This window comes from Nerophis lumbriciformis, linkage group LG04 (genome assembly GCF_033978685.3).
Source record: "Nerophis lumbriciformis linkage group LG04, RoL_Nlum_v2.1, whole genome shotgun sequence".
NCBI lineage: Eukaryota > Metazoa > Chordata > Actinopteri > Syngnathiformes > Syngnathidae > Nerophis > Nerophis lumbriciformis.
In genome coordinates this window covers 7,444,607-7,469,241 of record NC_084551.2, presented here as the reverse complement: position 1 = coordinate 7,469,241, position 24,635 = coordinate 7,444,607, and the positions used below count along the sequence as shown (strand labels likewise).

At 39.2% G+C, this 24,635-nt stretch overlaps 1 protein-coding gene across 6 annotated transcripts in view; it reads right to left on the bottom strand.

Annotated features, from left to right (window-relative positions):
- The window catches only part of adgrb1a (adhesion G protein-coupled receptor B1a), a 432,260-nt gene that overhangs the window by 58,623 nt on the left and 349,002 nt on the right, over positions 1 to 24,635 (bottom strand). For 4 of the 6 annotated variants that reach the window (XM_061948450.2, XM_061948442.2, XM_061948474.2 and 1 more), the window contains one exon: positions 23,013 to 23,111. The exons of the other annotated variants lie outside the window; for them this stretch is intronic. In XM_061948450.2, the coding sequence (XP_061804434.2) occupies positions 23,013 to 23,111 (99 nt within the window). The remainder of the gene's footprint in view (positions 1 to 23,012; positions 23,112 to 24,635) is intronic. 6 annotated transcript variants of the gene reach the window in all.

Genomic DNA, 24,635 nt, shown 5'->3' with positions numbered 1-24,635 from the left:
AATTTGAACTTTACAGCACAGATAAGAAGGAAATTTCGTTACATAAGCTCATGGTAGTGCAGGATAAAAAAGCAATAAGGTGCATAAATAAATAAATAGGTTACTGTACAGATAAATATATTGCACTTTTTCACATGCATCCACGCTTATGGATGTATGTTATATTGTCTTTTTTATTCCAGCGAGTTAATCCATTTTGGGGGGAGTTGAGGGGATAATTTAATTATGATGCGTTCAAGAGTCTTACGGCCTGATTTGAAAGGCAATTTAAAATAAATAAAGAATAGTGAACAACAGGCTGAATAAGTGTACGTTATATGAGGCATAAATAACCAACTGGTATGTTAACGTAACATATTATGGTAAGAGTCATTCAAATAACTATAACATATAGAACATGCTATACGTTTACCAAACAATCTGTCACTCCTAATCGCTAAATCCCATGAAATCTTATCCGTCTAGTCTCTTACGTGAATGAGCTAAATAATATTATTTGATATTTTACGGTAATGTGTTAATCATTTCACACATAAGTCGCTCCTGAGTATAAGTCGCACCCCCGGCCAAACTATGAAAAAAAACTGCGACTTATAGTCCGAAAAATACGGTAGTGATATTTTGCTTTTGGGTACTGAAGACCCATGTGAATTTCTCTTCGACATTAATAAAGCATCCATTTAGTTTTGTTCAACAAATGTTATCTGCTGTAATATACGAGATGTCCATGGTTTTTATTTAACAGAACCTACTGTATTTCATGAACATGGTACCTGAAAAACACCAATAAAAAACTCATAAGTACTGAGGTATACTGTAGACAAGCTCTCTGCGTCAAATGTAAGACTATAATGAATAGTCTGGGATATCGTAATCATTGCGGCTAGTTCAACTCTGCTATAACAAAACTCGCTAGCTGGTGGTACTCAATACATTCTTTAGTTCTGTAGTTATGAATTGTGCCCTATAGCAATCAAAATATTTAAAACGAGACAGAAGTTTTAAATAAACATACCGTTAATATATTTAAAAAATCTTACATAGTCATATTTGAAACTTTTTACGGGTTTTTGAAAGAATGTAAGACATTTTTAGGCCTTAAATTGAAAGAATAAATTTTTTATGACTTTTTAAAACCCCAAATTTGATGAGCATATCTCATCATTTTTTAATTGCAAAAGACTTTGTGGACACCCTGTACACACAGACTGAAATATAAGGATACATTCACCTTTTGCAACGACAAGACCGAGTCCTAAAACTCGTTAGTGATCATGATTAACATCCCCATGGACAACAGACCAAAAATGGACAAAGGGTTTGTGATCAGATGAGACAAAGAAAGAGCTGTTTGTCCACAATGAAGAAAAGTACCGTATTTTTCGGACTATAAGTCGCTCCGGAGTATAAGTCGCACCGGCCGAAAATGCACAATAAAGAAGGTAAAAAACATATATAAGTCGCACTGGAGTATAAGTCGCATTTTTGGGGGACATTTATTTGATAAAAGCCAACACCAAGAATAGACATTTGAAAGGCAATTTCAAATAAATAAAGAATAGTGAACAACAGGCTGAATAAGTGTACGTTATATGAGGCATAAATAACCAACTGGTATGTTAACGTAACATATTATGGTAAGAGTCATTCAAATAACTATAACATATAGAACATGCTATACGTTTACCAAACAATCTGTCACTCCTAATCGCTAAATCCCATGAAATCTTATACGTCTAGTCTCTTACGTGAATGAGATAAATAATATTATTTGATATTTTACGGTAATGTGTTAATACCGTATTTTCCGCACTATTAGCCGCACCTAAAAACCACAAATTTACTCAAAAGCTGACAGTGCGGCTTATAACCCGGTGCGCTTTATATATGGATTAATATTAAGATTCATTTTCATAAAGTTTTGGTCTCGCAACTACGGTAAACAGCCGCCATCTTTTTTCCCCGTAGAAGAGGAAGTGCTTCTTCTTCTACGGTAAGCAACCGCCAAGGTAAGCACCCGCCCCCATAGAAGAAGAAGCGCGCGGGTATTACGTTTCATTTCCTTTGTGTGTTTACATCTGTAAAGACCACAAAATGGCTCCTACTAAGCGACACACTGTGGTTCTAGCTTGCCATGCTAATGGCCAGAAACTTCCACCCATGGTGATATTCAAAAGGAAGACCTTGCCAAAAGAGACCTTTCCAGCTGGCGTCATCATAAAAGCTAACTCGAAGGGATGGATGGATGAAGAAAAGATGAGCGAGTGGTTAAGGGAAGTTTACGCGAAGAGGCCGGGTGGCTTTTTTCACGCAGCTCCGTCCATGTTGATATACGACTCCATGCGCGCCCACATCACAGATGGTGTCAAAAAACAAGTGAAGCACACAAATACAACACTCGCCGTCATTCCGGGTGGATTAACCAAAGAACTCCAACCGCTCGATATTGGTGTCAACAAGGCATTTAAAGCATGACTGCGAACGGCGTGGGAACAATGGATGACCGAAGGCGAACACACATTCACTAAGACAGGGAGACAGCGCCGGACGACATACGCCAACATCTGCCAGTGGATCGTAAATGCCTGGGCGGATATTTCGGTCTCAACTGTGGTCCGAGCTTTCCGGAAGGCAGGATTCACGGAACTGCTGGAAAAACAACAGCGACACTGACTCTGATGACTTCGACGAGACGGAGCCGGCCATTTTGGATCCCGTAATTCGCCCAACTTTTTAATTCGGACACCGTAGGAGAAGAATTCGAGGGATTTATGAATGAAGAATAACTTCAGAAAGTGAGTGTTATGTTTATTTTGTGTGTTGTGACATTAACGTTCGAGCAACATTAAGTTATTGCTATTGCTCTGCACTATTTTGAATTTTACTATGTTTGTGATTGCACATTTGCACATTACCGTACATTTTGGGAGTGAACAGAGTTGTTAGAACGCTGGTTTTTAATATATTATTAAAGTTTAACTGACCTATCTGACTGTTTTTTTGACATTCCCTGTAGCGCAGTTAGATGCGGCTTATAACACGGGGCGGCTTATAGGTGGACAAAGTTTTGAAATATGCCGTTCATTGAAGGCGCGGCTTATAACACGGGGCGGCTTATGGTGCGGAAAATACGGTAATTTCACACATAAGTCGCACCCCCAGCCAAACTATGAAAATAACTGCGACTTATAGTCCGAAAAATACGGTATGTTTGAAGTAGTTAGTAGTTTAAAACCAGCGGTGTTGCTACCAGTCTGGTAGCGGTGAACTCCACAATATGCATGAAACAATAACAGAGAACTAAGTTCAAATTAGGACTGAAATATTAACTGCATTTAGAATTTAGTCACGATGGCTGATTGGCAACACTAAAATTGGCCCTAATTTATAATTGTGACTGTCTGTGTTGGCCCTGCGTTGAGGTAGTGACTTGTCCGGGGTGTACCCAGCCTTCCGCCCGAATGCAGATGGGATAGGCTCCAGCCCCCCGCGTCCCTGAGAGGGACAATCGTTGGAAAATGGATGGATGGATGGGATAAAAGAAAAAAAAATTTTTAACCGCAATGTCTGCGGTTTGACTGGTCAAGTGACGAGTGAGTAGGCATGGACTGTAGTCAACACCGCAGTGTTTTGTCTGGGAAAATACCTGAGTTTGAAATAAATATTATATCAATTTGTTAGAATTGAAGACAACCATAGAAGGAGTGCATAGTGCATACATAAGTGTACTGAGTACAGCAACTGTCGCTAGCATACACCATCCAATGCCATCTAGCTCAGCAACGTAAACATACCGCAAGCGAGGAACTAGGTTTGTACGGTATACCGATATTAGTATAGTACCGCGATACTAATGAATCATATACGGTACTATACCGCCTCTAAAAAGTACCGGTAATGTTAGATTTTTAAAAAAATGTTGTGCTCCCCTTTATTTAGAGAAGTACTAAAAAGTATCAAAATACATTTTGGTACCGGTACCAAAACAACACGACAAGGAACACAACTAATTACAATGAACTCTACTAGTGATGTCCTTTTTCAACAGATCCGGTCCGATTTTGAGTCCCGATTCGATACTTTGACAATAGATTACAGTACAACTGAAAATATTTTATAGCAAATAACCAAGTGAACACATGTTTATTTGCTAGGTTTGTTGTTAAACAGATGATGTATTAAATGTGGGGTATGGAATAATATAACTTTAACTAACTAATATAACTGGGGACGGCGTGGTGAGGTTGGGAGAGTGGCCGGGCCAGCAACCTGAGGGTTCCTGGTTCGATCCCCATCTTCTACCAACCTCATCACGTCCGTTGTGTCCTTGAGCAAGACACTTCACCCTTGCTCCTGATGGGTCGTGGTTAGGGCCTTGCATGGCTATTCCCGCCATCAGTGTGTGAATGGGTGAATGTGGAAATAGTGTCAAAGTGCTTTGAGTACCCTGAAGGTAGAAAAGCGCTATACAAGTACAACCCATTTACCATTTATAACTATCCATCCATCCATTTTCTATCGCTTATTCCCTTTTGGGGTCGCTGGAGCCTATCTCAGCTACAATCGGGCGGAAGGCGGGGTACACCCTGGACAAGTCGCCACCTCATCGCAGGGCCAACACAGATAGACAGACAACATTCACACTCACATTCACACACTAGGGCCAATTTAGTGTTGCCAATCAACCTATCCCCAGGTGCATGTTTTTGGAAGTGGGAGGAAGCCGGAGTACCCGGAGGGAACCCACGCAGTCACGGGGAGGACATGCAAACTCCACACAGAAAGATCCCGAGCCCGGTATTGAACCCAAGACTACTCAGGACCTTCGTATTGTGAGGCAGATGCACTAACCCCTCTTCCACCGTGAAGCCCAAGCGCTATACAAGTATAACCCATTTACCATTTATAACTAAACAAAAGCAAAAACTGTTATTGGCTCCCATTTAAATCAATTGGGTTTTGCCCTCACAGCCTTCCTTTATCCAGAGACTTAGACTCAATTTTAATTATCCCTCCTCCGCCTACCCTCTTCTACTTGACACTCCCCCTTGGCTTTAGCAGCTAGTGCAGTGTTTCTTAACCTGGGTTCGATCGAACCCTATGGGTTCGGTGAGTCGGCCTCAGGGGTTCGACGGAGCCTCCGCCGCGGAGGTCAAGACACACCCGACTCATCGTGTAAATAAAAACTTCTCCCTATCGGCGTATTATGGATACGGCAACAGCAGAAGTCAGACTGATTTGCATGTGTGTAATTTGTTGTGAGTTCATGCACTGTGTTGGTTTAGTTCTTTGAACAAGGTGATGTTGATGCACGGTTCATTTTGTAAACCAGTAAAAAAAACATAACTTTGTCTTGAATTTGAAAAAAAATTATTTTTTTTTTTTCACTAAAGAAGGGTTCGGTGAATGCGCATTTTGAAACTGGTGGGGTTCGGTATCTCAAACAAGGTAAAGAACCACTGATCTAGTGCCATGGCGAAGTATTGCTTGTATTTTGACATGTGACTTCTTCCTCCCATCAGTGGTGGTCAACAAAGCTAAGATGACAGCAAGCAGCGCGCAAACTAGCCGAATACAAAAGAGGCTTAAAGGCCTACTGAAACCCACTACTACCAACCACGCAGTCTGATAGTTTATATATCAATGATGAAATCTTAACATTGCAATACATGCCAATACGGCCGGGTTAGCTTACTAAAGTGCAATTTTAAATTTTTGCGCGAAATATCCTGCTGAAAACGTCTCGGTATGATGACGCCTGCGCGTGACGTCACGGATTGTAGAGGACATTTTGGGACAGCATGGTGGCCAGCTATTAAGTCGTCTGTTTTCATCGCAGAATTCCACAGTATTCTGGACATCTGTGTTGGTGAATCTTTTGCAATTTGTTCAATGAACAATGGACACAGCAAAGAAGAAAGCTGTAGGTGGGAAGCGGTGTATTGCAGCAGGTGTTGTGCCGGATAACGCACCCCCGCCGTAGAATGCACCCCCTGACTATTGTGCCGGATAACACAGCCGGTGTTTCATTGTTTACATTCCCGAAAGATGACAGTCAAGCTTTACCATTGGCCTGTGGAGAACTGGGACAACAGAGACTCTTACCAGGAGGACTTTGAGTTGGATACGCAGACACGGTACCGCGAGTACGCATGCAGCTTCGGCTTCCAAACATTTGACCGCCTGCCCGTACGTGCGTGCCGCTATGTGCATGTCACGTACGTAACTTTGGGGACTTTGGGGAAATATATGTGCTGTATGAACTTTGGGGAGGTGAACGGTACTTTGGGCTGTGGGATTGAGTGTGTTGTGCAGGTGTTTGAGTTGTATTGGCGGGTTATATGGACGGGAGGGGGGAGGTGTTTGTTATGCGGGATTAATTTGTGGCATATTAAATATAAGCCTGGTTGTGTTGTGGCTAATAGAGTATATATATGTCTTGTGTTTATTTACTGTTTTAGTCATTCCCAGCTGAATATCAGGTCCCACCCGCCTCTCACAGCATCTTCCCTATCTGAATCGCTCCCACTGCCCTCTAGTCCTTCACTCTCACTTTCCTCATCCACGAATCTTTCATTCTCGCACAAATTAATGGGGAAATCGTCGCTTTCTCGGTCCGAATCGCTCTCGCTGCTGGTGGCCATGATTGTAAACAATGTGCAGATGTGAGGAGCTCCACAACCTGTGACGTCACGCTACTCGTCTGCTACTTCCGGTACAGGCAAGGCTTTTTTATCAGCGACCAAAAGTTGCAAACTTTATCGTCGATGTTCTCTACTAAATCCTTTCAGCAAAAATATGGCAATATGGCGAAATGATCAAGTATGACACATAGAATGGACCTGCTATCCCCGTTTAAATAAGAAAATCGCATTTCAGTAGGCCTTTAAATATTCCTGTAAAAAGCACATACGAGCAAAAAAAGTAGCCCTACAGTGATAAAGTTACTAGACAGAAACGTAGTTTATCGTCCGTCATGGGGGTGAGGATTAGTGTCTTAGAGGCGACTTCACGCTGTGGATCGATGACGCATTTAATGCAGTTTGCTCCCAAATTTGAGCTGGCGAGACGTGCATCCTTCTGATATTCATGCATGTGTGTAACAAGGAATATGTGTCTGCCTGAACGTGCATCCCTTTAAGGCAGGAGTGACCATCACGTCGATCGCGAGCTACCGGTCGATCGTGGAGGCTGTGTCAGTCGTTCGCCAGCCAGGCATTAAAAAAACAAGACCTAAAAATTAGCGATCACCAAGACGTCACTTTCGTCACTTCATTGACATTCACGGCACCCGAGGGTCTTGTGAGATGACGCTGGCTGCAGCGGGCTCATTATTAAGAAAAAACGACCGACACGAAGGCGGGAAACACTTTTTATTTCTCGCGTCGTACGTCAAAATTCTAAAGACTGACCGCACAGTTCCTGTCTTCGCAATAAAATCGCTGCTTCATCCTGCCTGCTCTAACAAAATAAGAGTCTCAGAAAGCTAGCAAGCTACGGAGTTTGCCGCCAATGTATTTCTTGTAAAGTGTGTAAAAACGAGTGTGGAAGCTGGACCAATAAGATGCCAAAAACCAACCACTTTCATGTGGTATTGGACAGAAAGGAGGACTTTTTTTCTCCTCCATTTGAAAATGCGGACGTTATCATCACTGCTGTCTGATTCCAATCAATGCAAGTCATCAGAATCAGATAATACACCAACTTATATTAGTGTCTTCATGAAAGAAAGGATTTAAACACGTATTATCATTAAACACCTTTAACTTATCTATATATATGTATGTGTGTGTGTATATATATATATATATATATACATATATATATATATATATATATATATATATATATATATATGTCTATTTTATTTTATTTCTGATTATTATTATAAATGTATTATTAATTTTTTGTTTATCTAATGAATGTATTTGTAGATATTACTTTGTTTTTCAATTGTCAATGCAAGTCATCAGAATCAGATAATACACCAACTTATATTTGTGTCTTCATGAAAGAAAGGAATTAAACATGTATTATCATTAAACACCTTTAACCTATTTATATATATATATATATATATATATATATATATATATATATATATATATATATATATATGTGTGTGTCTATTTTATTTTATTTCTGATTATTATTATTAATTTTTTGTTTATTTAATGAATGTATTTGTGGATATTACTTTGTTTTTTTTGCAGTAAAAAAAATTTAAAAAACTAAAAACCTATTTCAAAGTGGAATATTTGATGTGAAGTTCTTGGAGCCTTAAATCGCTCAGCAATTCATAACAACATTGATTTTGAGTTATTATTATTATATGAGAAATTACAGTTTTAAATAATAAAACAGCTTTGTGTTTGTAAAAAAAGATTGAAAAAAAATAAAAATAAATAAACACCTTTAACTTGTTAACAAAAATGTCTCTTTTATAAATAAATAGATATAAATTATATATATGAATGAGGTAGATCCCCTCGACTTGGTCAATTGAAAAGTAACACGCCTGCAGAAAAAGTGTGGGGTGGATATTACTTTGTTTTTTTTGCAGTAAAAAAAATAAAAATAAAAAATAAAAACCTATTTCAAAGTGGAATATTTGATGTGAAGTTCTTGGAGCCTTAAATCGCTCAGCAATTCATAACATTGATTTTGAGTCATTATTATTATATGAGAAATTACAGTTTTAAATAATAAAACAGCTTTGTGTTTGTAAAAAAAGATTGAAAAAAAATAAAAATAAATAAACACCTTTAACTTGTTAACAACAAATGTCTCTTTTATAAATAAATAGATATAAATTATATATATGAATGAGGTAGATCCCCTCGACTTGGTCAATTGAAAAGTAGCTCGCCTGCAGAAAAAGTGTGGGCACCCTTGTTTTAAAGGAATCTTTCACGCGAGTACCATCTTTAGCCATGTAAATAATGCAAATGATCGTGATTGGAACATCTATAAACTCGGCCAATTCTTGGAAGACAAGTGGTCAAGTATCCAACCAGAAGCTTGTGTGGACAAAAGCTTGTTTTAAAAAAAAGCATCCAAGTATTTTACATAACCATTCTAACCTGGAGGGAGAAAAAAAATAGATAATAACAATAAGGGCCTAAAATCAATATGACATTCGTGTCCATGAAGAGTGCATGTAAACTTCTGAGCGCAAAAGGTATGTATAGATACAGCATATATGTATTTACATATGTTGCATGCATGTGTCTTTGAGATGAGTCAAAGAATATCAGTTCTACAGGGTAGAGAAGGAAGAGCAAGGGTGAGTCGTGAGGAAAACATGAGTCATGAGGCTTGCACAGGATGGCCGACAGAAGATGCTGTGCACAGAAGGACAGGCAGGACAAAGCGGCAGCATGAAGAGGTATTTAAAGTTGAGTTATTCTCATCATGGCTTTACTTTTTCATTTCACTTGTTCATTTTGCCAAAAAAAAAAAAAAAAGTCAACTCTAGGCTTCAATGCAGAATTATAACATTAATTTACAATAAATACTGTAATATCAGTGTGGGGGCGCTCTTTTCCTGTGACTAATGTAAAACATTTGTATGCTCATACAACACTTAACACCATTAGCATATCAGTATGTGGAATTAAACTATGGAATGGATTCACCAAAGAAATCCAACAAAGCAGCAATATGATTCAGTTTAAGAGACTGTTCAAACTACAAGTGTTCACAAAGTACACAGAACAAGAATTATGATGAACATCTTGAACCCTTTTATTTACTTATTTTGTTGTTTTTTAGATAAAGATCATTTATGTATTTGACATTTGTTTACTTACTATGTTATATTATTTATTTATTCACTGTTCTGTTACAGAGAACAAGGAAATGTGATAAAATTGCTACGGTATGAGAAGGGGTAGGATTAAATAAACTCAGCTTCTTCCTACTCCTTTTCGGACGTGCTGTAATGAAACAACTGGAAATATGTGATGCATTATATTGTGTCGTATGCATGTTTGAAATAAACGTAAACTGAACTTAACCGAAATTAACTAATGTGATGTTCGCAAGCGAGTCAAATCTGTTGTCTCTTTTGCGAGTCCTTCTCAACAAATCAGAATACAAAGTAGGGATGTCCCGATCCGATATTTGGATCGGATCGGCCGCCGATATTTGCCAAAAAATGCGTATCGGCAAGACATGGGAAAATGCCGATCCAGATCCAGTTTAAAAAAAAAACTCCGGTCCGTGTTTTCCAACGCACCTATTTAAATTATACATTCCACTTTTCTGCTGCTCCCTAATTTTCGTTCCGCATTTTCCAGCACACCTTCAACACATCCACAGGTCTGTGGATTCTCACACAGTTGCTTTTGGCTGCTGGCATTACACGACAGGCTCTTCTCACTCTTTTCTGTGTCTCCCTCTCACAGACAGCGAGCGCACCTTCTTACACACGTCACATACTGTCACGACACACGTCACATACGTATACGTCCTCTCCCAGCAGAGAGGTAGCAGCATGGCTAACGTTAGCTGTGATGCTAGCGCAGCCGCTAAGGTGCGCGCCTGAGCAATTGCGCACGGCAAATCTATGCCACGCACAAAATCAAATAAAAAAATAAGCGCATAACAATTTTCGACACACGGACACGACAGAGAAAACAGTTTTCGTCATCATTGTTCAAATATTGTAACGTCTGCCGAGACGCCTATCTCCGTTCGGTGCCACACGCCCACACCATCAAAATGCAGAGGCAAACATTTCCAGATCAACACCGTATGAAAAAAATAGTGATTTTTTTAGTTGTGATTTCCTTCTGTGCATGAAAGTTTAAAAGTAGCATATATTAATGCAGTATGAAGAAGAATGTTTTAATGTAGACACACAGAATTATCATACTGCTGTGATTATATGCATCAAGTCTTCATTCAAGGCTAAAGCAAAATATCCACATATATATGGTGTATCGTGACATGGCCTTAAAATATCGCAATATTAAAAAAAAGGCCATATCGCCCAGCCCTAGTTCAATGAGGCCATTTCTGTTTGTCATGTATAATTTTGTCTATTTTGTGTTTATCCTTGAATAAACAGGTCAGTTTCTTGTTACCAACCATTGTGTATTATTCAAACTCCCCTAATTCAGCTGGCTCGTTGTTATCAAGAGTACTAAAACCCTTTTTAACATGATTCTGACAACTAAGTAGGCTAAATGACTTTAAACTTTAATACATGCTCAGATCAGGTCAGTATCGGTCAGTATCGGTATCGGATCGGAAGTGCAAAAACAATATCGGTATCGTATCGGAAGTGCAAAAACCTGGATCGGGACATCCCTAATACAAAGTGACCAATTAAAGGTTAGGGAAGTTTTTGCAGTGATTTTTCTCAATAGATTACAATAGTCAACTTTGTGACCATTTTTGTAATTTTATGAAGTACTAAATTTGTTTTCGATCATCAAATTGATTTAGCAATAAAAAAATAAAAAAAACATTCTTGAAATATTTCACTATGCGTGGTGATGACCAATTTGGCTTGCCATGAAGGGGTGAAACTAGTGGAGAACCACTGCTGTACGCCATTTAGTTCAGCATCTAAACCGATGACCCAGGTGCTATTCATACACTCTCTCTATACGTAGATCACACCCAGTGCATAGGGCCCCACAAAACCAAAAGAGGCCCCATTTCCTTTGACTTAGCACATGTGCAGTAGTGAAGGGATCCATATGGCCCCACTACTGAGTGGATCTCGCATGAGAGGAAGAGCGCGGGTTTATCATTTTGCAATGCAGATCCTGTGGTCAAAGTTGAAATGACCACAAAAACACATTTTATGATAATCAACACTTTACTATCCCCAATTTGTCACGTTTTATGGGTCAGATAAACTGCAACGAATGGGGCCGTATTAATTCCTTTCCTACTGTGAAATGTAAATTAATTAATGACAGGGCGCTTCATATGAAACATTCCTGCAGATGTAATCTTTGCCCCTTCCTGCTGCGTCAATGGTAAAAATATAATGGGCGTTTTTTACCCCCGGATATTTTCACTGTCCCCCACGGTGCACAATGTTTGTCCTGGGCTTAAAATGACTTATTTATATTGATTGATTGATTGAAACTTTTATTAGTAGATTGCACAGTACAGTACATATTCCGTACAATTGACCACTAAATGGTAACACCCGAGTAAGTTTTTCAACTTGTTTAAGTCGGGATCCACGTAAATCAATTCATGATATGCATACTTGCCAACCTTGAGACCTCCGATTTCGGGAGGTGGGTGGTGGGGCGGGGCGTGGTTAAGAGGGGAGGAGTATATTGACAGCTAGAATTCACCAAGTCAAGTATTTCATACATATTATATATATATATGCAGATATCTACATCCTGAAAATATGCAAACAAAACTGTGTTTAGATAATTGATACTTCAAACTTGCATAAATAAATATTAAGGAATATAACATAACTTGGCTTCTGAGAGTTTCAAAATGTAATGAATAAAATGCTAGTAGTTGTTGATAAACAAGCAATTATTTTAATAATTAAATATGGTCATTTTAAATGAATTATTATGATAATTTAAAATCAATTATTTGAAATATGTTTATTTTAGTGTATAATTCTATGGCTGGATGTAATAAGGAGTCACGAAAAAATACAAATAAAAATACAATTAATTTTGATGTTTTTAGCAAAATATAGTAAAAATGTATTTAGTTTTTTTTTTTTTTTTTTTTTAATTAATAAATATATTTATTTTTAGGTAAAATAAACATAATAATACAATTTATCTCTAGTCTGGATGATTTAGTTCTTGTCACCCTGTTGTCCTCCCGTCATGAAAAAAAGGCTGTCCTCACTCAGGTCCGCATGGAGCTGGAGGGGCCGTGGCTTCCAGCTCCGGCTGAAAATCGGGAGATTCTCGGGAGAATATTTGTCCCGGGAGTTTTTCGGGAGAGGCGCTGAATTTCGGGAGGGTTGGCAAGTATGATGATATGGCATATACCGTATTTTTCGGACTATAGGTTGCATTTTTTTTCATAGTTTGGCCGGGCTCCAGTGCGATTTATATATGTTTTTTTCCCTTCTTTGTTATGCATTTTCGGCAGGTGCGACTTATACTCCGGTGCGACTTATACACTGAAAAATACGGTACATCCTTTTGTAGATGTGCCTGGGACATAAGAAAATGTATGATTTAATTATTTTAAATTTGGTATGGTGCACAACAAATATTGCGGGAATTTTCTCAGTACAAAATATGCATACAACACAATACAAGTTCTATTAAAAAAGGTATAATGTTTTTTTACATTAATAAAAAAAAAGTGTGAAAATTCTGCTTGGGGCCCCAATTAAGGGACGGCCCTGCTAAAGTATAAATATTTAAATCTAAATTGGATGTCTAAAGATGTGGCAGGCAATTATTCGCATGAGTAATAACATGTTCATAACCTCACTGTATGCTGGCTCCAAACAAAAGAGCTAATATTTGCACTCTAAATGCATTTTATACTATTACACCAAAGGATTATGAATGAATATAATACAATTACATTCAAGTTCTTTTAAAAAAGTATCCAAATTATTTTACATTAATAAAAAAAGTGTGATAATTCTGCTTGGGGCCCCAATTAAGAGGTGGCCCTGCTAAAGTATCAGTATTAAAATCTAAATTGGATGTGTAAAGATGTGGCTGTCTTACACTGGCTAAAACAGTGGAGCAGGCAATAATTTGCATGAGTAATAACATGTTAATAACCTCACTGTATGTTGGCTCCAAACAAAAGAGCTAATATTTGCATTCTAAATGCATTTTATACTATTTCACCAAAGGATTATGAATTAATTACGTTGATCATAATCTCAGATCGAATCCATAATTTGAATTTAGTATTAAATGGAAGACATCTCAGAGGGAGAGGTAGGATGATAATTTATCTTCCAAAGGGTGAAGTGCCATACCTGCCAACTTTTGAAATCAGAAAAACCTAGTAGCCAGGGTCCAGGGGCCACAGGCCCCGGTAGGTCCAGGACAAAGTCCTTGTGGGGGTGAATTTCGTTTGAGTCTATTTCTTCCGCGAGTATTTTGTAAATGTTTTCGCCTGTGGAAGCCGTATTGCATTCCCTCAAAGACAGAAGTACTGACAATACTTTTCCAATGTCGTCATCGAAATATCGAACACAAATGGGGTACAGTTTTACATCGTCATAATTGGTGCTGCCGTCAGTCGACATGCTAAATGGTTCCGTCTTCATGACATCGGCGATACTTTTTGAGGATTCTGTTCCAAGACACTGAATAATGTTTGATGTTTTGGTTCGACCACATCCATATTTTTTGGCGATTTTCGAGTTGGGAAACATTTTCCGAAATAACTGTCCCATGTGATCAGCCAGTGCGATTGGAAGTCCATGCTCAATTATTGCCTCCGTAAATAAAACTTCGGCATTTATCACATCCAAAGAATCTGTTTGGGCGACGAAAAACGTTGAAAGTTTTCCACTTGTATCGCTAGCAACGGCATTAGACTTGTGTTTTTTTGTCCCAACGTGGTCTTTTACATCGCTAATTCCTCCGTGTCCGATCGAAAAATCTTGTCTGCACAAGGTGCAATTCGCGTAGTTTTCACCCTTTTTGGAACGGATAATTATTCCCGGATAGGCTTTTGAATATTCTTCACGGAATGACTGCAGTTTTCTTTTCGGTTTAAGACTCGTTTGCGATTTTTCTCCGGCTGATTCCATGATCGTTCGCTCGTTTGGAAACAATGGCAACAGGTGCCTCGTGCTTGGCAGCGGTGCTATAAATAGCCTCGCGCATGGCATTCGGAATGGCTCGATAGGAAGTTACGGGAACCAGTGTCGATTGTCATTGTTGTTACGCGATTTCGTGAATAAAACTTAAAAAAAAAAATAAAAAAAAAATGTAATTAATGAAAAACCGTATTTTTTATCACTGCAACCGTAACCCGGAATAGGTTGATGAAAACCGTACTAATTACGGGAAAACCGGAGTAGTTGGCAGGTATGAAGTGCTACCAAAAAGATATCGCAGTCGTTGATGTTTGCACGTCAAGTCATCATCGGGTGCGTATCTTACATAATCAGCGTTGGCAGGTATCATAATTTAACCAAAAAGCAAAACACAAAATCCAGTAACACACACGTGTTATTCAATTATGCTGGGGAAATTATTTTGAGGGAAGCTTAGTGTTGCATGAGATGCCTCTGAGCATAAACTACACAGGATCAACTGTTGATTGGCACCTGTGTTTGTCACACCGCGGTGAGGGAAGTCTTGTCTTGGTTTTTTCTGTCTTGTGATTTACATGTTTATTTTGAAAAGCAACTCCTCTTGTTTCAGATCACGGGTCCTTCCTCTTGTGTCACCTGTCTGACGTCATTCCTGACCCTTGATTGTTTCCACCTGTTTCCCATTACCCTCATGTTCTTTATAAGCCCAAGCCTCCCCTTGTTCTGTGCCAGATTGTCTCGAGCTTTCGTGCCTGTCTTGCGTTCCATGTTCATGTTCATGCCTTGCCTTGTCCCATGTCTACGTCCTTGCTTCCAGAATATCCCACGCTGTAATTTTGATTTAACTTTTTCCTCCCTCAGAGCGACTTTTGTTATCCTACCTTTTTCTACCGCAGTGGTGAGTTATAATTTTTCCTTAAAGATTTTTTCCTCAAAGTTTGTTGAGTGATTTTTGTTTACATTGATTAGAGTAGTTAAGTTTTATAGTCTTTATTTTCTTCCTCCTGTTTGGAGCGTTTTTTGTTAAAGTTTTTTGATAACAGATACGGTGTTAATTATATCGTCCTTATTTTTGTATTCCTCCTTTTTGGAGTGATTTTCGGTTTTTCCCTTTTTGTCGATAGTATTTTGTATTTCATAGTATTTGAATTTACTCGGCTCTGGAGGCTTAAAGAGTATTTCAAAATAAAAGCTTTATTTGGAATCACCTCTCTGCATCTGAGTCCCTTCCTCCGTCCAAGCCTGACAGTGTTATGGTGAGTTCGCCATGTTTGCATTGGTTTTTACCAAAGGACTGTATCTTGATCACAGTCCCAAAACCAAACCTAAACTCAAGTCATTTGAAGAGACCCAAAGAAAAGGGATACAAAAGTAACATTAAATAAAGATATGTTATTTTACATTTGATTGGGGAAATACATATTTAATCTCCAAGCAAATGGGAATTAGTACTTGATGGAGAATTCTTTGTTGGCAAAATGAGCAGTTAGATGTTTCTTCTAGTTGCTCACCAGGGAAACACACGTCTCAAGAAGGTTTTTAGTTCACTCCTCTTTACATTTTCCCTTCAAATTATAAACGTGTCCAGGCTGTTTCTTTGCAACCTAAAGTTGTAGCTTCCTCCACTGATTTTCAATGGGATTAAAGTCCGAAGACTGGCAAGGCAACTCCAGGATCTTAAGGTCCTTCTTTTTTTTAGCCACTTCTTTATGTTTTAGGTCATTGCCATGTTTTCATCCGTGATTCTGTGGTGCATGGCCACCTTCATCAGACCCTCTTCCTGTACCCTCAGCAGAGAGTTTCCACCCCCAGTGGGACAGTTTTGCTGGGTTTATATTCAGGATTTGTCTACCTCCAAACAGATCGAGTAGACTTGATGCCAAAGAGCTTTGGTCTGATGTGACCACATCACATTTTCCCACACATCTAAGTAAGATTAAATATCTCAAATAAGGGTGATATTTGCTTATTTTCTGTCTGATAAGATAATTCTTCTCACTAAGCAGATTTTATGTTAGAGTGTTTTACTTGTTTTAAGGGTTTTGTCCTAAATGGTCTCAGTAAGATATTACAGATTGTTGCTGAGATTTGATGACCTATATTGAGTAAAACATGCTTGAAACTAGAATATCAACTGATGTGAAGCTGTGTCATCAACACTCACAAGTAGAGATGTCCGATAATGGCTTTTTTGCCGATATCCCATATTGTCCAACTCTTAATTACCCATTCCGATATCAACCGATACCGATATATACAGTCGTGGAATTAACACATTATTATGCCTAATTTTGTTGTGATGCCCCACTGGATGCATGAGGAGGTTGAGGTGGGCGGGGTAGCGGGGGGTGTATATTGTAGCGTCCCGGAAGAGTTAGTACTGCAAGGGGTTCTGGGTATTTGTTCTGTTGTGTTTATGTTGTGTTACGGTGCGGATGTTCTCCCGAAATGTGTTTGTCATTCTTGTTTGGTGTGGGTTCACAGTGTGGCGCATATTTGTAACCGTGTTAAAGTTGTTTATACGACCACCCTCAGTGTGACCTGTATGGCTTTTGACCAAGTATGGGTTGCATTCGCTTGTGTGTGTGAAAAGCCGTAGATATCATGTGATTGGGCCGGCATGCAAAGGCAGTGTCTTTAAGGCACGCCTCCAATATTATTGTCTGGGTGGAAATCGGGTGAAATTCGGGAGAATGGTTGCCCCGGGAGGTTTTCGAGGAGGGGCACTGAAATTCGGGAGTCTCCCGGGAAAATCGGGGGGGACTGGGAGGCGCAACTGCTCTGTACTTCTCCCTACGTCCGTGTACCGCTCCGTACAGCGGCGTTTTAAAAAGACATACATTTTACTTTTTGAAACAGATACCGATAATTTCCGATATTACATTTTAAAGCATTTATCGGCCGATAATATCGGCAGTCCGATATTATTGGACATCTCTACTCACAAGTATAAAACTACTTTTTTTAAGTAATAATTTCTTACTTTATGCATGAAAGGAAAAATCATGTCAAGATAATGGCACTAGCATTTACTTAATTTAAGAATGGTTTTCAACATATTGAGCAAAAAGGTCTCTTTTTTTTTTTCTACCAAGAAAAGTGCACTTGTTATTAGTGAGAATATACTTATTTTAAGGTATTGTGGGACACTTAGGACGAAAACTGGACAAAAGTATTGGGACACTTGGGACTTAAACTTGACAAAAGTATTGGGACACTTAGGACGAAAACTGGACAAAAGTATTGGGACACTTAGGACGAAAACTGGACAAAAGTATTGGGACACTTAGGACGAACACTGGACAACACTATTGGGACACTTGGGACTAAACCTTGACAAACGTATTGGGACACTTAGGACTACAACTGGACAAAAGTATTGGGACACTTAGGACTACAACTGGACAGAAGTATTGGGACACTTAGGACTAGCACCAGCCAAATATGCGGGCCCGACCAACGCTGCTTGCAGCTTTAATTTTACTTGTTTTGGAAAGTCTTGACAAGCCAAATTTTCTTGTTCAATTGGCAGATCATTTTGCTTAGTTCAAATAAAATACCCCTAATTTTTGTATTTTTTTTTTTTTTTCTTGTTTAGGAACACCGACTTTTTGCAGTGCAAGTCTTGTCTGAGACATCCAGGTGTTGATTGTTGGACTTCAGACAGGCCCGTCTTCTTTTGCAGGCTCTGCAGGATCCCCATCCATTATAGCAAAGAGTTTATTAGTGGTTTTTCCTGGTGACTGTGGTTCCCACTTCCTTGAGATCATAAATCAGAACTTCTATGGAGTTTGGGCTGATATCCCACCAGGTGGAACCTTGGATGTGGAGACAGGTTTATTGTATTTCTTCATTTTCTAGTGGTCTCTTTCTCATCAAAAATCTTGCTAATGGTCTTGAAGTCCATTCTAGTCTTGTGCAGGTCTATAACCTTATCCCTGAGGTACTTTGACAAGTGTTTGGTCTTGTCCTTGGTGGTAGAGAAGTTTCTGTGTCTTTTATCTACACCGCAAGTGCATAACTCTTGCTGGTTAGTAGGGGATCAAACAGTTATTTCCCTCAATGAAATATAAATTAATGTATCTCGCCCGAACTCACGCAAATTTGACCACACTGCAAAAAGTTAGTGTTCAAAAACAAGAAGAAAAAAATACAAAAATGAGGGGTATTTTATTTGAACTAAGCAAAATGATCTGCCAATAGAACAAGAAAATTCGGCTTGTCAAGACTTTCCAAAACAAGTAAAATTAGCTAACCTCAATGAACCCAACAATACCTTAAAAAAAGTATATTCTCACTAATAACAAGTACACTTTTCTTGGTAGAAAAAAAAGAAACCTTTTTGCTCAATATGTTGAAAAATATTCTTAAATTAATTAAATGCTAGTGCCATTATCTTGACATAATGATATGTGCTCGGCATCATGATTCTTTTTTTTTCATGCTTTACGTTAAAAAATTTAGTTTTATACTTGTGAGTGTTGATGACACAGCTTTGCATCAGTTGATATTCTAATTTCAAGCATGTTTTACTCAATATAGGTCATCAAATCTCAGCTACAAGCTGTAATATCTTACTGAGATCATTTAGGACCAAAACCCTTAAAGGCCTACTGAAACCCACTACTACCGACCACGCAATCTGATAGTTTATACATCAATGATGAAATCTTAACATTGCAACACATGCCAATATGACCGGGTTAGCTTACTAAAGTGCAATTTTAAATTTCGCGCGAAATATCCTGCTGAAAACGCCTCGGTATGATGACGCCTGCGCGTGACGTCACGGATTGTAGCGGGCATTTTGGGACAGCATGGTGGCCAGCTACTAAGTCGTCTGTTTCATCGCAAAATTCCACAGTATTCTGGACATCTGTGTTGGTGAATCTTTTGCAATTTGTTCAATGAACAATGGAGACAGCAAAGAAGAAAGCTGTAGGTGAGAAGCGGTGTATTGCGGCAGGTGTTGTGCTGGATAACGCACCCCCGCCGTAGAATGCACCCCCTGACTGTTTTGCCGGATAACACAGCCGGTGTTTCATTGTTTACATTCCCGGAAGATGACAGTCAAGCTTTACCATTGGCCTGTGGAGAACTGGGACAACAGAGACTCTTACCAGGAGGACTTTGAGTTGGATACGCAGACGCGGTGCCGTGAGTACGCATGCAGCTGTGGCTTCCAAACATTTGATCGCTTGCCCGTACGTGCGTGCCGCTATGTGCATGTCACGTATGCAACTTTGGGGACTTTGGGGAAATATATGTGCTGTATGAACTTTGGGGAGGTGAACGGTACTTTGGGCTGTGGGATTGAGTGTGTTGTGCAGGTGTTTGAGTTGTATTGGCGGGTTATATGGACGGGAGGGGGGAGGTGTTTGTTATGCGGGATTAATTTGTGGCATATTAAATATAAGCCTGGTTGTGTTGTGGCTAATAGAGTATATATATGTCTTGTGTTTATTTACTGTTTTAGTCATTCCCAGCTGAATATCAGGTCCCACCCGCCTCTCACAGCATCTTCCCTAACTGATTCGCTCCCACTGCCCTCTAGTCCTTCACTCTGACTTTCCTCATCCACAAATCTTTCATCCTCGCTCAAATTAATGGGGAAATCGTCGCTTTCTCGGTCCGAATCGCTCTCGCTGCTGGTGGCCATGATTGTAAACAATGTGCAGATGTGAGGAGCTCCACAACCTGTGACGTCACGCTACTCGTCTGCTACTTCCGGTACAAGCAAGGCTTTTTTATCAGCGACCAAAAGTTGCGAACTTTATCGCCGATGTTCTCTACTAAATCCTTTCAGCAAAAATATGGCAATATCGCGAAATGATCAAGTATGACACATAGAATGGACCTGCTATCCCCGTTTGAATAAGAAAATCACATTTCAGTAGGCCTTTAAACATCCTCATGTTGCACAATGAAATGTAAGCATAGGATGAAGTGTGCATTCCTGTAACTTTCTCTAGTAACAGCATTCCATGATTAATATAAATAAATGAACATTAATAATAAATGACAGTAGAATAAGCACACGTATGACTGAGTAGTCATAGCGTAACTTTGTGTGGTGTTTGAGTTGTCCGACTTTTTGTGTGGCCATAAACGCACCAGTGGCTTAGTGGTTTTGACAAGTTGGTTTTGGCCTGGTTTGTACGGCAGGAAAATTACTAGTTTTTCGAGATAAAAGTTTTTTACTCATATTTTTGGTGTGGTTATGGCCGAATATAAACAGTTTTGCTCGATAAAGTGATCGATATAATTCCTGTCCTCGAAGCATCTCGATAGACGTTACAATAATTGAACGGTGTTCAATTGAACGGTGTTGGCGAACACCGTAAGGGCCGCTTGTTGTCACTGTCACTCAGAGTCAGAGGTGGGTAGAGTAGCCAGAAATTGTACTCAAGTAAGAGTACTGTTACTTTAGAGATTTATTACTCAAGTAAAAGTAATGAGTAGTCACCCAAATATTTACTTGAGTAAAAGTAAAAAGTATGTTGTGAAAAAACTACTCAAGTACTGAGTAACTGATGAGTAACATACACACACATATCATATATATATATATATATATATATATATATACATATATATATATATATATACACATACATTGATATATACAGTATATCAGTATATCATTTATATTTATTTATTTTGCCGTTTTTGTTTACATGTTAAAGGTGTTTTAATGAATATACATGCATGTTTAACATATAGATTCCTTTCTTTCATGAAGACAAGAATATAAGTTGGTGTATTACCTGATTCTGATGACTTGCATTGATTGTAATCAGACAGTAGTGCTGATAACGTCCACGTTTTCAAATGGAGGAGAAAAAAAGTTCCTCCTTTCTGTCTAATACCACATGAAAGTGGTTGGTTTTTGGTATCTTATTTGTCCAGCTTCCATATTCGTTTTCACACACTTTACAAGAAATACATTGGCGGCAAATTCCGTAGCTTGCTAGCTTGTTTGCGCTGGCTTTAGGAGACTCTTATTTTGAAAGCGCAGGCGCGATGGAGCGGCACTTTTATTGTGAAGACAGGAACTGTGCAGTCAGTCTTTAGGCTTTTGACGGGGTGTACGTTTGAAATAAAAAAGTGTCTTTTTTCCTTCACACTTTTGATTGATTGATTGAAACTTGTATTAGTAGATTGCACAGTACAGTACATATTCCGTACAATTGACCACTAAATGGTAACACCCCAATAAGTTTTTCAACTTGTTTAAGTCAGGTCATGTGACCGCCTGGCTCTGTTTGATTGGTCCAACGTCACCAGTGACTGCATCTGATTGGTGGAACGGAGTCAAACGTCACTAGTGACTGCATTTTATTGGTGGAACGGAGTGAAACGTCACCAGTAAGGCAGGCACTATGAAGGTCTGTCTGACAGACCAAAACAAACAAAGCGTGCATTAACAGATCGATAAAAATTAGTAGCGAGTAGCGAGCTGAATGTAGAGAAAAGTAGCGGAGTAAAAGTAGCGTTTCCTCTCTATAAATATACTCAAGTAAAAGTAAAAGTAAGTTGCATTAAAACTACTCTTAGAAGTACAATTTATCCCAAAAGTTACTCAAGTAGATGTAACGGAGTAAATGTAGCGCGTTACTACCCACCTCTGCTCGGAGTTGCATTGCAAAATTACACAGAATAAATGTGTTTATTTTGTTTAGAATTCAGATGGGATTTGATTTGGTGCGCGGTATATATTTGCTGTGCGCAGAGGACGCTTGAGCAGTGCGCAGGTGCGCACCTTAGAGGGAACGTTGATCATGGAACTCTATGCATAGACCTGGCGTATATTTTAGAAAAAACAAAATAAATACAAACATTTTTTGTTGTTCAAAAGACTGAAGGTGCACGTTGTGTAATCTTTCCACCCTAGAAAGAGAATCGTAACGGTCAGAATGGTGAACCATTGTGCAACCAAAATTGGTATGACATCCATGATGAGTGTATGTAAACATCTGAAGAAATGATGTTGACGTAATATCATCAAGTAACATAAATGACCCATCTACTATGCACTCCCATGTCAAAGCAGTGTACATAGAGTACAGCGCTAACACGGTTAACAGAGCTTTAGTGACCTCATAATGAAGGGAACAACCCTGCTAGGGAATCAGGGAGGAGAACAATGACAGGATGGATTAAAAAAGGGGAACCAATCAAGTGAGGGAGGACAGGAGAGGTGTGAAGTTCAGGAGAGGATAGAGGCAAGAAGAGTGTAGGATAAATAATTAGCGTGACTAACATGGCGTTACTGGTAGCTGCGGTGGATACGTCAGCCGACGAGATAACTCCACACTTGGCACATTTGAGCGTCATATTGTACAGTGGCACTGTCATCTGACTGCAAAGTCAAATTAACACGCTGTAACAACAACACAAACAGATACAGATGCACCTATACACAGACTCGTACAGATGTGTGTGTTTACACAAGCGCACGGAAACAAAACAGTCACGCAAACAGTGAGTCACAGTGCTCTCACACAATCTCTCTCTCAGGGTTTGTGAGCCAGCTCAGAGTTCAGTGTGGGCTTCTGGGATGTATCCCTGCATGACTCCGAAGAAGTGGAGGATCGTCTTCATGTTCTATACGGTCTTGTGGAAAAAGTAAAGACACCCAATGGGGGTATAGCTGGGACACTATAGGGCACAGGTGTCAAAGTCAGACCATTTTGTGTGGCCCAAGAACGCCTGCAAATGATATGCTTCAATATAGTACGTTAATGATCTTTTCTTTTCACTAACTGCTTCTTTGCTATCACTTTTACCATCATATTTGTACATATCCTATTTGCTGATGTTGCTCTATTGTTGTTGTTGTTGTTGCTATTGTTAGGGACCGCAATGTCCCTTTGGGACAGAGGACCCTATTGAATTTGTAAGGTTTGATTATTCTTTGAGCTGTAATTTGACCCCCTTAACATGCTTCAAAACTCACCATATTTGACACACACATCAGGACTGACGAAAATTGCGATCTAATAAAAAAACCAAACCCCAAAACCCAAAATTGGGCTCTAACGCCCCCTAGGAAAACACACAGACAAAACGGCCTGCAACTTCCAGTAGGGATATCGTAGAGCCATGAAACAAAAACCTCTATGTAGGTTTGACTTAGACCTAGGAAGTTGGCAATTCCCCCTTCAAAACAAAAGTTTCGTAAAAACAGTCACTTTTGCCTCTTTGAGCTGTAATTTGACCCCCTTAACATGCTTCAAAACTCACCAAACTGGACACACACATCAGGGCTGGCAAAAATTGCGATCTAATAAAAAACCCAACCCCAAAACTCCAAATTGCGCCCTAGCGCCCCCTAGGAAGAAAACACAGACACAACTGCTCCTAGGAAAAAAACGCAAGACAAAACTGCCTGTGACTTCCAGTACGAATGTTGTAGAGACATGAAACAAAATCCTCTATGTAGGCCTCACTTAGACCTAGATTTCATACATTAATCAAAAATCAACAGGAAGTTGGCAATTCCCCCTTCAAAACAAAAGTTTCGTAAAAACAGTCACTTTTGCCTCTTTGAGCTGTAATTTGACCCTCTTAACATGCTACAAAACTCACCAAACTGGACACACACATCAGGACTGGCAACAATTGCGATCTAACAAAAAACCCAACCCCAAAACTCCAAATTGCGCTCTAGCGCCCCCTTGGACGAAAACACAGACACAACTGCTCCTCTGAAGAAAACTCTGACAAAACTGCCTGTAACTTCCAGTACGAATGTTGTGGAGACATGAAACAACAACCTCTATGTAGGCCTCACTTAGACCTAGATTTCATACATTAATCAAAAATCAACAGGAAGTTGGCAATTCCCCCTTCAAAACAAAAGTTTCGTGAAAACAGTCACTTT